Here is a 14,422-nt window from a genome sequence, read left to right on the forward strand (position 1 = left end):
AATAAAAAAACATTGGTGTCGAATTTACATGGTTAAACTGCATACAAATGTTTTTTTTTCAATAACATATGTAAATATTAGGGCTACTAACAATTACTGTGATAATTGATTAATCTGACATTTTTTTTCGATTAGCAGATTTTTTATTTATTTTCTTATCTGACAGTTAGATTCATTTTCTTATTATTATTAGTTAATACCAAGACAACAGTGTATGTAAAGTAAGTATACACTTGGCTGTGATTCTCAAGCACTTCTACAGAAAGGCAAAGTTAGAAAAAATCTTGAAAAGGGCTCTAAATTTGTTGTACGAGAAAAAAAAACACTAAAAATGAGACATGTCTTTTTTAACTACTTAACTACTAGCAGGCTCTAGTAACAGTGAGGGAGAGAAAAACGCTTGACCACAACAACAGCTTGTTTTGTAACTGATGGTTGAGCTGCTACATTTAAGGTGGAATTTAAGGTGGAAGGGAAAAAAATACCAGAGTTTGTTCACTACTGAGAGAGTAAGATATAAATGTACAAACTTTTTGCTGTTCTTTGAAGGCATTAATGTGTGCTAGTGCTAGTGTTATTCGCTGCCATGATCTTCGCCATTTCTCAAACACTTTCAGAATGTGTTATGTGAGCTACACTGTGCTTTACTGTGACTGCTTTGTTTGGCTATTTGCCCCACATTAGGGGGTAGCAAATTTACTTATGTATAACAAAGTAGACCCAACTAATCGGCTATTAAATTAATTGTCGACTATTTTAAAAACTGATCCTTTAACCACTTAATCACCAACTAGTAAATATGTAATATATACAGGGCTTGGACAATGAAACTGAAACACCTTGTTTTAGACCACAATAATTTATTGTTCTGACCGACAGTTCTGGTGGAAACAGGAGAGTCGAGGTGCACATTGAATTCTGCCGTGATTTGAGCAGTCGTGGTTTTATGTTTTTTGGATACAATCCGGGTTAGCACCCGAACATCCCTTTCAGACAGCTTCCTCTTGAATCCACAGTTAATCCTGTTGGATGTGATTCATCCTTCTTGGTGGTATGCTGACGTTACCCTGGATACCGTGGCTCTTGATACATCACAAAGACTTGCTGTCTTGGTCACAGATGCGCCAGCAAGACGTGCACCAACAACTTGTCCTCTTTTGAACTCTGTTATGTCTCCCATAATGTTGTGTGCATTGCAATATTTTGAGTAAAACTGTGCTCTTGCCCTGCTAATTGAACCTTCACACTCTGCTCTTACTGCTGCAATAATGTGCAATTAATGAAGATTGGCCACAAGGCTGCTCCAATTTAGCCATGAAACCTCCAACACTAAAATGACAGGTGTTTCAGTTTCATTGTCCAACCCCTGTATGTGGAAATGGTATACAAATAATGGATTTATATTATGACTAATTATGAGTAAAAAAAAAGAAAAATCAAATATCCAGAATATTAGCTATTAGTTAATGAGGAGAGAATTTGGTTTGATTTAAAATGAAGTTAAAACTACAAAAATACAAACACTGAATAGAGCTAGAACAGTGTGCTCTATGTCTGCCTATTTAGTCTCACACTAAACAATATGTTCAAGCTGATGCAATTATTTTGAATTAGTAACAACATGTGATTTACATTCCTAAATGCAAATGGGCTAGTTTGGTCTTTATTTTTTCCGTCTTTCCCAGATGAATCACACAATAATATCTAATTACTAATACTAATTACTAATTACTAATATCCATATGTAAATTCAGTTAATTTCTCTTCAGGGTTTGTGCAGAGTCTTTGGTATCGTGAGGGAGCAAAAAGCAAGTCTGGGGCAGTTTAGAATGCGCAAAAGGCATTAACTAATTCTCTAATCATGGATGTGTTTTGGTGTAATGTGACATAAACCAACCAGCATTTCACGTGTCATTCCCTTTAAGAGCCAGCTGCACTCTGACTTTGGAGCGTTAGTATCTTAACAGCGCAGCACTTTGCATGTCTTAGCAGAGGATACTGACCTGCGCAGGTAAGAAGACAGTTATAGTGACTATTGACTGTTGTCAGGGTTTAAATCGGTCAGTGGCGCACCTGTGTTTTCTGCCACCAAAATAGAAACACGCCAGATATTTACCTGAACACACCTCACTTCCAGACCATCACGCCCAACAGTGTAGATTTAATTCTAAACTCCGATGCTATGTGTGAAAATAGACTAGAAACTAGAGGCTAGGCAGCACACATAGCACAGGCTTTATGATAGGGCCCTGAGTGTGTTACACAGAGAGACAGAATCAGGGGCGTAACGTGGCCATTATGACATCCAGCAGTGCAAGCGTAATGCCTGTGCCAGCAAAGCCTTCAGCGTTTGAGGTTTGGTCTTAGTGGCATCGTGGACTCCCCACCCCCACTCGCCTCACACTGCTAGTCCCTCCCCGTCAGGCCAGCCCCCATGGGCGAAATGGTAAGCTGGCATTTACAGACACAAAAACAACAAATGCAGAAAAGGCTTGGAATGCATCCCCTGATCTTTCTGTTTTTGGGTAAACTCTCAGCGGGGAAGGCGACAGAGGCAGAGCGGGAAGAAAGGCGAAAGGCTTCGAATGGAAGAGACATGCTTCTCTTTACTAATTACCAGCGCCATTCCCATGCTGGGTTGGAAATGCCACCTCAGTGTTTCAGTGCTTCTACTTGAAAGCAGTGTGAATGAATGCAGGGGAAGCTCTGACTGGCCTATTCACGACTGCTGCTCTCTTCCCGTCCTCATGTCTACCTGATTATCTGTGATCTGCTGCCTCCTGCTGAATCTTACTGCAGTGTAAAACACTAATGACGAATAATGTGCTAAGGCAGTGTGTTCCAGCTTTAATAAGGATTTTGGACTTTTACAGAGTTTTACCTTGTTCTTGTACCTTGCTTGTTATACAGACTTTGGTTTTGTTCACTTCAACTCATTAAACTCTGGCCTTGGGAGAAGCTATTATGTGTGCATGACCACTCTAAGCATTACACAACCAGCAATCAGCATGTGGAATTAAAGCTTCTTGTGTTCTTCCATGCTTTTTTTTTTATTAATGCATAGAGAAATTATTAAGTTGTGTTTTATTGTTGGATGAACTGTGGCATTTTTTAAACAAGCTCATTCAGGATGGAAATTAGGTTAATAAAGGCTTATTATTGATTTCTTTCATATGAGTTATATATTAATAAATAGCTAAAGTGTAAAGAGTAAACCTTGTGATGTGTTCTAAATTGCTCAAAATTGTAATTTGTAGAAGGAATTCAATGAAAAAATCGATGCTGGACTGTCAAAATAATTTATATACATTTATTGGTGCAACCAATCCTTTTATCAATATATATCAGTCCTCAATCAACTACCTGACTCTGCTGATCACGTGGCGCTATGGAGTTCTCGCTCCTCGGGTTACTGATTGTTTCTACCTGGCCTGTCTACTATAAATCCCCCTCAGTTTGCTCTGTTCCCTGCCGAGTATTGAATCTAGATTTCTAGCTCTTCAACAACGTGTTTCCTTAGTTTATTGACTTTTATTACCTACTTGTTTTTGTTTCCAACTCTCGACTTTTGCCTTGTCCGCTGTATTGTTTATTCCGTTGCCAAACATTTTTGTATTTTGACTGCTATTTTGTCTTAGTGTATGAAAATGTTTTTGCCTGACTACGCTCTGGTATGTTGTTTATATTTACTGCCTTTTTGTTACTGACCCTACTTGTCCCTAACTACTCTTGGGAGCCTAGCCCCATTGTTAATAAACAATTGTTTGGTATCTGTGAGTGTCTGGCCAGCGTGACAATATACAAAACTCTGTGTACAGTGAACAGATCTTATTGACTGTTTTATTTTCCAGATTTGACAGTTTAAACAAAATTGCTTTGACCTGAATAGGTTCTTTGTTTGGTAAAATTCAAATCTTAATTTTAACTAAATTAAATGAATTAAACTACAGTAGCTTTTAACAGTTTTTTTTATCGACATAGTACATTGGATTAGGCATTCCAAAAAAATCCCACTTGTCTAGAAAACTGAACCACTGGTTAGCCTATATACAAACCAACAAATATACTTAATATATACTAGCCAGTCCATGCTATTTCCTGTTAAAGGTCAGAAATTAGAATTTTATCTGAAGGTTGTTTCTGCCTTATAAACACCATAAGAGTTGAAATACTGGACCTTTTGCACATTACTGTTATTTGTTCTATTCAATTCAGTTTTCTTTTTAGAGTTCTGTGTCCTGTTTTTCAGTCTACGTAGTGTGTTTTGCACAGCCTCTGGCATTACATTGTCTCTCATACTGCCACTGAGAGTTGTCTTACCTGTGTGAAGAAAGGTTCGTAGATCTCAACACCCTTGTCTGAACCCTGAGACAGCACATCCCGGCCCCTGTGCCAGCTGTAGCGCACCGGAGGGTTGGAGTTGGCCACGCAGCGAAGGAAGACAGTCCTTTCATAGTAAAACTGCTCTTTGGCTTCTCCTATACTCTGATGGACTGTTACCACTGGATCATCCAAGTCTGAAAAAAAAAAAACAGACATATTTATTCAGTTTGAAACTTTAGGAGATTACTGTTTTACCTGTATACTCCATTATCAGCGGCCTCAAGAGTTTTTATCATCATGCAGGTGTATTGGCAATAAAACTGTATATTCATAGAAGTGTGAAATTATAATTAACACCAGAGCCTCCCTAGATAACACTGATTTTAAAAGTCTCAATACTGACAGACTTTTCACAGATTGAGATTTTTAAGCTTATCATACAATATATTACACATCAAGTTATCATACAATATATTGACATGACCACAATATATTTACTCATTTATTTATGAACAATTGTATTCATTCAGTGAGGAGAGCCAATAACAATTATTATCTGGTATGTCTGCTGTTTAAACATTCATGTTTTTCTTTTATTAACATGTTGGTAACACTTTCTATGAATGTCATCTCTATAAGACTCATAAATAAACATACTCATAACACATTATAATGCATTCATAGGGCATTAAAAACATGGCTATATATATATATATTTAAAAAAATGTATAATTCATCATAGCCATGTTTATTATGCATCATTAATTTTTATTATATTGCATTAATAGTTGTGTTTATAACATGTTATACGTCAAAACCAAGAAACTCAGTCCCAGCTTGCAGAATGCATAACGATTATAAAAACTTCCAACTTATAAACACACCCTAAATAATCCTATAAATATATTTTTAACCACTCATAAATTATTTTTGTCTTGAACATAATTTTAATCATAGTCAATTTTAATGTATTATAACAGGTCTTTGTGCGTTCACAGTAAAGTGCCAGACTTTAATTGTGGGACTAGATTATTACCAATAGATATACACTATTTTAACATATATATTATAAGCACAGCTTATAATGCATTATGATCATGCTTTAAGTCATAATGCTTAATTACCATGGCTGTAATGGGTTATGCATTTTTATCCATTTTAATAGCCACGTTTATAATGCCTTATGGACGCATAATAATAGGTTATGAATGTGGTTATAAAGTCTAATAGAGATTACATTCATAGAAAGTGTTACCAAAATGTTTAATATGTAAGAATGTTCATTATGCATTTAAAATGAATGCAAATGCATTATTATGCTATTATATTATTAATATATGCTGGCTGGGATAGGCTTCAATCCCCCGCCCCCCCCACCCTCACAGTGGATGGACGGATGGATGTATGGATTATTAGTATATCAGTTGCACAAAATTAACCTAAAATTACAATAATATTGTTCAACACAATTATTTCTGGGACAACATATCATCCAGACAATAATGTTATTGTAAGAGGCCTGGGCTTTTTTACTCAAGAATCTCACATATTAGAAAGAATTTATCCCAATCATAAAAGATTAGAATCTGTGAAATTCCAGAAAGCATAAAATACATTTCTTCAACTGCCATACTCCACTCTTTCCTCAAAGGCAGCAGATACCTACATCAAATATGTAGCAGGTGGAACGGTAAGTGAAAATGTTGCAATGGGGCAAATCACTTCATTTTTCATTGGTTTTGCCAGCGGAGGAATAGAGAAAAATCATTTTAGAAGCTGCCAGGCTTCGATTCTATTTTTACTCACCTCCTCAAGGGCACACTGCCTTTCTTAATCAACGACCTGTAATGCCTATCCCTCCAGCTAGGACACCATGTGGACACTGTGTGTGTGTGTGTGTGTGTGTGTGTGTGTGTGTGTGTGTGTGTGTGTGTGTGTGTGTGTGTGCGTGTGTTCTACAGTAGACCTACAATACATTAGCATACTCCCTCCACCTCTCAACTGTCAGACTCCATTCTCTAAAAATGGTGTCAAACCCTCACTGCAGCTCCAGCATCTCGCTGGCCTTTTGACTCTCCCAGTTTATTTTAAACCCAGTCTGAGTGATGTGTGGTCTGGGTCTGGCCGGGCGCGTGGCTGGCCGGATTTAAATGGGTCTTCAGTTAATAACTTTACACGCTTGTCACATTAAGTCCTGGTAAATGCCATTTGTCACAAGTTTGATGTCATTTCACTTGCTAATGCTTGTCTTATAGTCTGATTTTAAACCCATCCACTCGCACTGTGCATGAACTAGGCAAGACCTTTGGGTTCCACTCATCGCGAAACACGTCCAATTTCCCAGGCACCCTAATCAGAAGTTAAAGAGTCAGATGACCAGTGAATAAAAGACATTGAATTGGAAGCAGAAATGATTACTGTTGACCTTTTTTCCGGCTGCGCAGAACATAACTGTCTTAATAAACATCCTCCGCTCATGCCATTACGATTTAGAGGAAATACAGGGCATGTTGAAAATGTTAATCAGTGAACGCACCCTTTAATTTAGAATTCCCTTCTCCTCCTCCTTAGGGTGAATGAAGATCCCAGCCTAATCAGGGAGTGCAGGGCACCCACCAGAATGCTGATTCCTCACTTTCATTAAGGCACGTTCTGCCCTGCAGCCCCTTAATCAAAATCTAGAGGCGGTCAATACTTCATCCAGGATCCATTACAGCCACGCAGGTAGGAGCAATTACCTTTAAGATGACGGCAACGCACTCAGAACCGAGCGATTGAGTGGGGCCATTTTGGCAGCGGCGATTGCTCTAAATAAATACACTGATTCATTACAGAGAAAGGAGGCGCCGCAAAGCTTATCGGCACACTTTGCCACATTCCTATCCGAACAAATATCTTTGATTATACAGCCGAGACAAGAACAAGGACAGTCAGAGTAAAATATAAAAGACTCCCACCAAAAAAAAATCCCACCAGAAAAAAAAAACAGAGGATTTAGCTTTTAGCACATAGCCACTGCATTAAGGAAACAGCTCTGGCTATATACCCTTTAAATGCATTAGCATGTGAGTGGCTGTGATGCAGTGATGCAGACTGCGCAGTTTTTCAGGTGGCTATTTATAGGTAGGCATATGCAAAAAAGCAAGTGGGCGCTGGGAGCTACCAAAGATAAATATGTAAATATGCAAATGTGCACATTGGATTAAAAATACGATGAATTTCAAACAAAATCCAACCTCCCCCCCTAACAACCATCAATCTTACGCTGCTACAAGTGCCCATGTTGGTGCGGCGCAATTACCCATCATGCAAAGCAGAAGTCACGCTTGATGGATTCCCGCGCTTAAATTCTGAGGCCGTAAGCAAAAAGCACGCTTTACGCTCGTCTCCTTCCAATGCAGACATTACAGGAGATTCATAGGCCTCAAACGGTCCCGCAACCTCAAATGCTCTCCGAGGTGCTGTGAAGCTTCGCTGCAGCACCTAATGAACCTGGCTTTAAATTCTGTGTGTGATTTATTAGAGAGGTTAATTAGAGTCAGGTTGTCTGAATGTTCAGTAGGTCTGAATGCTATTGTGAAAAAAGAACACTCCACCAGAAGGCAGTGAAGAGCTTCTAAGATTTCCTGTCTGTTTAATCCAAAAAAAAAAAGGAATGCAAAGAAGAACAGTGTAGTTAATAAACAAGAATATTAAGAATATTAGAGCAGTTACTGTTCAGAATCAGCTAAATAACTCTTCACAAGCTCACTGTTTTCAAGCTAAACTTTTTCAAGAGCCCACATCTTAGAGAACAAAAGTTCCCTTGTTTTTAGGGAGTGAGAGATTGTAATGAAGTACATAAACCCTGTTTAACTTTTACAACATACTGTACACTCCTTAATCTATTTGACATATTTATGAATATATGTCTATGTAGCCTACGGCTGTATTGTTAATGCAGCACAATACACAATAGACAGACAGTTACAGCAGAGATTATTCACATAACTGTTTAATATGTTATAGAAATGGCTATGTACAGATGAACAAGGACCACCCAAACCCCTGTGGGGATAAGATTTGGGTTTGGAGGTCCTTTAAACATACTTAATAAACATACATATTTAAACTTAAGTATATTTAAACTAATATACCATTTGATACCATTTTCACTATCATTTCTGGTCACTATCTCTGGCCATGCAAAGGAGGTAATTAAAATAAGTGTATGCTGTACAAATTTGAACATAACAAAATAACTGTAATGAAATACCCATATACAATGAGCTTAAACTCTATACATGGTAATCTACACTTTAATGCACTTTACATTACTCTACATTATTAACATACAGGTAATATTGATGCATGATAATTTATTGTATTAAATATTTGTATACTTTATACTATACTATTTGCATTCTATTAAAATGATACCTGAATATAAATCCTGCATTTTAAAGAGTTCATGGCCACAGTGAATGCAGGAAGCAATCAAAGCTAAAGGATGTCCAACTAATTATTAGATTGTTTAACCCTTTTTATTTGGTGGCGACTTTTTTGGGGGGCTTTTAGCCTTGTAGATTAGCAAGTAAGAATCTATAGTAAAGTAGGGCTGCAACGATTAGTCAATATAATCGTCAATGTCGATTATTTAAGTTTGTCGACTACAAATTCCATTGTCGACTAATCGTTAATTTGTAACAGTATTGCATGGCACAAAGTGCTGGGGAAAGAAGAAACTTGGTCTGGGTCTGTGTCTCCAAAAGTCCCCAAACACAACAGATTACATATTTATTCACTAAACATCAGTGCTCTCCACGTTTAAACAACACGTGGACATTTAAATGCCTTTTAAATCTCATGTTTAACTGTTTTTCTGTTGTTTTTAGAGATGGAGCACATGGCAGAAATAATCATTGACTAATCGACGGATCGAAAAAAATGATCAGCAGATTAGTCTACTAACAAAATAATCAATGGCATGTTAAAACAGGAACAAATACAACATGCCATGTCAAGTAGTGAAGGATATATTTTCCTCTTTAAATCAATGAAGAAGTCATCATCTCCACACAAAGAGCAAAGAGCAAAGAGCATCTTTCTTCACGTGTTGTTTGGCTGTGGATGTCCCATACAGAGCAGACTGGGGGCTTAATCAAACCCAGAGCTCTTTCCCAGTGTAATCTATTGCAGTCATTATGGTGAAATCTCCCATCAAGCCCATCAAGCTGTCAGCACTAGGTGTCACAGGGCTGGAATTAAATTCACCCTGACTGTGTGGCACTAATCACTGTCCAGGCTTGATTACACACGGCACTGGTGACCCGGGTGACATTTGCATGGCAGCTTTCCGTGTAAAAATAGTCCTATTAAGGCAAAGATAAGCAATTTGCCTCCAAGCCGGAAACAGGGTGGGGTGGGGGGTGGTTTTGTGGTGCAGCTGGAAACTTGCAAACTGTCATTTAGCAGATGTACGGCTAATGAGGTGACAGATACAGTGGCCGCCAGAGTCGGGTCCGTGGACTGTGAGAAGCGGGCGGGGTTAATTCGGAAAGGACTCACAGGCTATGATATGGAATGGAGGTATTAGTGGGGTGGGGGGAGGATATTACCTGGCACTAAGCTCTGACACCCAACAACTTTGTCATCACCCCTCAGCCCTCAGCCCCGAGATCTGAAAACAGCCCGCAGCGACGTCTATGTCCGGAGGTCTGTGAGGGGATGGAGGGGTTCAGAAGATGTGGACCCGTGATCCCAGCTAAGCTGCAAAAACACGCCTTTCTCCCAGGCCCAGATGGATGATTTCACATATTAAGACTGGCTGCTGAAATTGTGACTCGGGCAAAGGCAAGATTAAGTGTCTGTTCACGGCAAGGTTTCGCCGAGCAGGAGTGACTTTGTCTAATGCTCAGATACTGTGCAGCTATCAGTTTGCAAATTAAAGCTGCCACCGCAAAAGGGACTTATATCAGCATAGAGAAGAATGCTTTATAAAGAACACGGCAGCCAGAATTACATAATTCTCTTTACAATTATGAACGCGGCGAACCGTGCGCACGCACACAGAGAGCAGATCAATACAGCCACATCAGCACAAACCGCAACACCTCGATAGCGACAATAATAGTACAACACAGCCGTGATGGAATTGTCAAATATACTTCAATGGCAACAGAAAAAAAAACCTCAACAACAGAAAGGAAAATAAAATAAAAAAAAAAACTCCACAGCCTGTGCCCTTAATTGGAAGTGTTATTGGATGCAGTAGTTTTTGTTCCATTATTCATGCCCATGGATTTTGAAGTGTGTCTTTCTCTTTGATAATGAGAAATTCTTTTGAAGTTTTCCTCCTCTGCACTACCTGCCTAAGCTCCAGTCTATAGCTCATGCAGGGACCATTACAGGGGTATAATGATAAATACATTACTCTAGTCGAGAGAAGTGTTAGAGTGGAACCAATAAATAAAAGATTACGCAGAGGGGGGAAAAAACTGCAATTGAGAAACACAAACCTTTCAGTAATAATTTCAGCCAAGGTGAGATATTTCTGCTCCACTGGTTCACATATAAATCTACGATATGCTGAAATAAATAAAACATTCACTGAGAAAAAAAAATATATATACGCTACCTCAAAAATCTAACCAAAGATGGAGGAAAACCTAAAGCGACCCGAGCACCACTGAACCAAACGTGTTCTTTAGGAAGGCATCAAAATTCAAATTCTGCGCAAATCACAAAATCCAATTTTTTTTTCATGTATACACTAAATCTGCCAGTGTTAAATCAACACATCTAGTGTTAAACAGACATTGTGTGAGTTCTATTGTAGCATGTATATTTGCTAATGCAAACACATTATCAAAATTTAGAAGGCATTACATATTCACCAGGATTAGCATCACAGCTAAAATACTATGGAGGATTTTTCTCCTATAGTATATAATGTTATTCTATATTTAAGCAATAGAACACTTGAGGTTGTGTGTTATCACGAATAACATCACGGCTGTAATTTGCCATGATTAACAGCTGTGATGTTATTCGTGATAACACACAACCTCAAGTGTTCTATTGCTTTTATACAACATTTTCTTTTTTATTAAATAAATAAAGAGCATAAATGAAAGAACCTTAAGAAATTCAGAATGAATATACCTTAATATGGACTGTGCCTTCTGCCAAAAAGTAGTTCCACAACAACTGTAACAGAACTGTAACTACAAAACGGTGTATAGTTTATACAGACTAACACCAAGAACGTTAGCTTGAAATCAAAACTGGGAATAAGCAAAGATGGTAAAAGCTAGGACCGTGAAATAATGCTGAAACTCTCCTCTCCTGCTCAGTCGATTTCATGTGAAAGCTGCGCGTTTCTCAACCAATCAGATTGAGAGGAAGGAACTAACTGTTGTATAAAAAATCAATCAATATTTTATCTTAATCAATCTATATGTTATCCAGTTTTACATTAAGATCTCTAGTTATTTTTTTTGAGTAAATCATATGTAAGGTGGCCAATTGCAAGTTTTTTCTCCTCTTTGCATCTTCTCTAAAGAGTGGCAACATGGGAGCCTCAAAACACAACGCTCAAATGACCTGAAAACAAAGATATAAAAAGCTATCTCAGAGGAACATCGTGAGGAAATGGAAGACCACATGTACAGTTCTAATTAAGACCAGGAGTGGCAGAACAAGAGAAATCTCAGATAATCAGAGGCAAAGGATGGTGAGAACAGTCATAGTCAACCCACAGACCAGCTCCAAACACCTACATCATTATCTTACTGAAGATGGCGTCACTGTGCATCGTTTAACTATTCAGCGGAGAGGCTGTATGGGAGAGTAATACAGAAGAAGCCTTTTCTGAGCACACGCCACAAACAGAGTCACTTGAGGTATACTAAAGCTAAAGCACATTTATACATGCCAGCTTTATTTTGGAATAAGTTGCTGTGGACTGATCAATATAATTGAGTTATTTTGAAGGGCGGTTATTTATGCATGACGGAAAAAGAACACAGCATTCCAAGATAAACACTTTCTTCCCACAGTAAAATGTGGTGGTGGTTCCATCATGCTGTGGGGCTGTGTGATCAGTGCAGGTACTGGAAATCTTGTTAAAGTTGAGGGTCTCATGATTTTCAGTCAATATCAGCAGATTCTTGAGAACAATGTTTAAGAATCAGTGATAAAGTGGAAGTTGTGCCGGGGCTGGATACTTCAACAAGACAACGAGCCTAAACACTAAACACTGCTCAAAATCTACTAAAGCTTTCATGCAGAGATACAAATACAACATTCTAAAATGATCATCTCAGATCATCTCAGTCCCCAGACCTGAATATTACTGAAAATCTGTGGTGTGATTTAAAGTGGGCTGTTCCTGCTCGGAAACCATAAACCTGACTGAACTGGAGATGTTTTGTAAAGAAGAATGATCCAAAATACCTTCAACCAGAAGCCAGACTCTCATTGGAAGCTAAAGGAAGCGTTTAGAGGCTGTTATTTCTGCAAAAGGAGGATCTAATAAACACTGATGTAATTTTTCTGTTTGGGTGCCCAAATTTCTGCTACTGTGTAATTTTATTTAAAAAAAATATTGCACACTTTCTGCTATTTCTATAAACTTCATTTCACTTCTCAAATATCACTGTGTTCTTCTGCTGTATAATATATTTAACTAAAAATCAATGATTCATAAAGAAAAATCATAAAACGATCAAGGATGCCCAAACTTTTTCACATCCCACTGTATGTAGGACATTAAAACCTGGATGTTTCATCATCCAGCCCGCAGGAACATGCTGCCCGTACCAGCCACCCAGCTTAAAGTGGAAAAGCAGCCTTTTCCCATTACAGCACTAATCTTTGAAACTCTCTTCCTGATGACCTGAGGGCTCAAAACAATCTTTGCAAATTGATGAAGATCTGTTTCCTCCAGTTTTTGAACTGATTTACCACATGCTGTTTCCTTTGATTAATCTATTCCATTTTATTGATTTGGTTTTATTCAATATCTGTTTTTAATTAAAAGTCACGAAATTAGGCTAACATGTACAATCTTATTTTTGTGTGTATTTAAAAATGTACACTGGCCCAGCCAATGAGCTTTTAGTATCTGATTTAATAACCAATTCATGCTGAAGGAAAGATTAAATTGCACCGCTGTAATATGCAGCCATGTTATCCCCCTATGATTTATATAAAAAAAAAAAACATTTTCTTTCACTTTTCTGTCTTTCCACTTCCTTTGAGAGCTGATATCAGTTTGACACTGCTTTATTGTTGCTGCATTTAGATGTAACAGTATTGTTTTTATTCTGTAGCTCTGATTTAAATTAATTTTCTTTGATGTATCATGTCCATTTTGGCAGCCACACAGGCCTTCACTCAGAGTTACTCATCAATATGTATTACTTTATTAATATGTCCATTTTGAAGGCTTTTCACAGGGACAGATGTAAAAATGATGCAATGGTAAGAAGAGACTGGGCACTGCCATGGTCAGATTAACAATGGCACTTGTTAAAACTTGTAAATAGGTGTAACCTAATCACTGCTGACTTTTTTTATCTGGCCCTCTTTTGCTTATAGATGAAATACTCGCAGATATGGGAGTGATGGTACATGTATTCATACTAAAGCATTCTGCTCAGTGCACAGGGTAAATACATGGTACATGATACACTTTAAAAAAAGCATCCACATTAAATTAAGATATGTAAAACAGAACCACAGAGGAAGAAAGTGTTGGATTTTGATGGTATTGTAATAAGAGTACTGATAAAACACATTAGTTCTATTGTCCTTCTCCAGCCTTCTTTTACTCTTTTCTCTTGCTGTCATGTGTACAGAGAACAGCCCACATACTGAATATTCAGAGGTCTTTGCTTTCTTTAGCTGTTGATTGAATTTACATACACACTTCAAAATCTGATTACTGCAGATCACCAGATTTTGTCAGTAGACTAATCCAAGCATTTAGATAAACTTGGGCAATAAAGTCAGGGACGGATCAACTTTTTGTATTGCTTTGCAACCTGCCAAAATCTGCATGCTGTGTGTGTGTTTTTTTTTAACACATCAAGCTGTAATATGCCCAAAAATCCAT

The 14,422-nt window shown here is 37.9% G+C and overlaps 1 protein-coding gene across 2 annotated transcripts in view; it reads right to left on the bottom strand.

Moving 5' to 3' along the window:
* Positions 1–14,422, bottom strand: part of LOC103022574 (MAM domain-containing glycosylphosphatidylinositol anchor protein 2) — a 273,753-nt gene that overhangs the window by 131,740 nt on the left and 127,591 nt on the right. For both annotated transcript variants that reach the window (XM_049483026.1, XM_007230730.4), the window contains exon 4: positions 4,321–4,517. In XM_049483026.1, the coding sequence (XP_049338983.1) occupies positions 4,321–4,517 (197 nt within the window). The remainder of the gene's footprint in view (positions 1–4,320; positions 4,518–14,422) is intronic.

Source organism: Astyanax mexicanus, chromosome 1 (genome assembly GCF_023375975.1).
Source record: "Astyanax mexicanus isolate ESR-SI-001 chromosome 1, AstMex3_surface, whole genome shotgun sequence".
NCBI classification, from domain to species: domain Eukaryota; kingdom Metazoa; phylum Chordata; class Actinopteri; order Characiformes; family Acestrorhamphidae; genus Astyanax; species Astyanax mexicanus.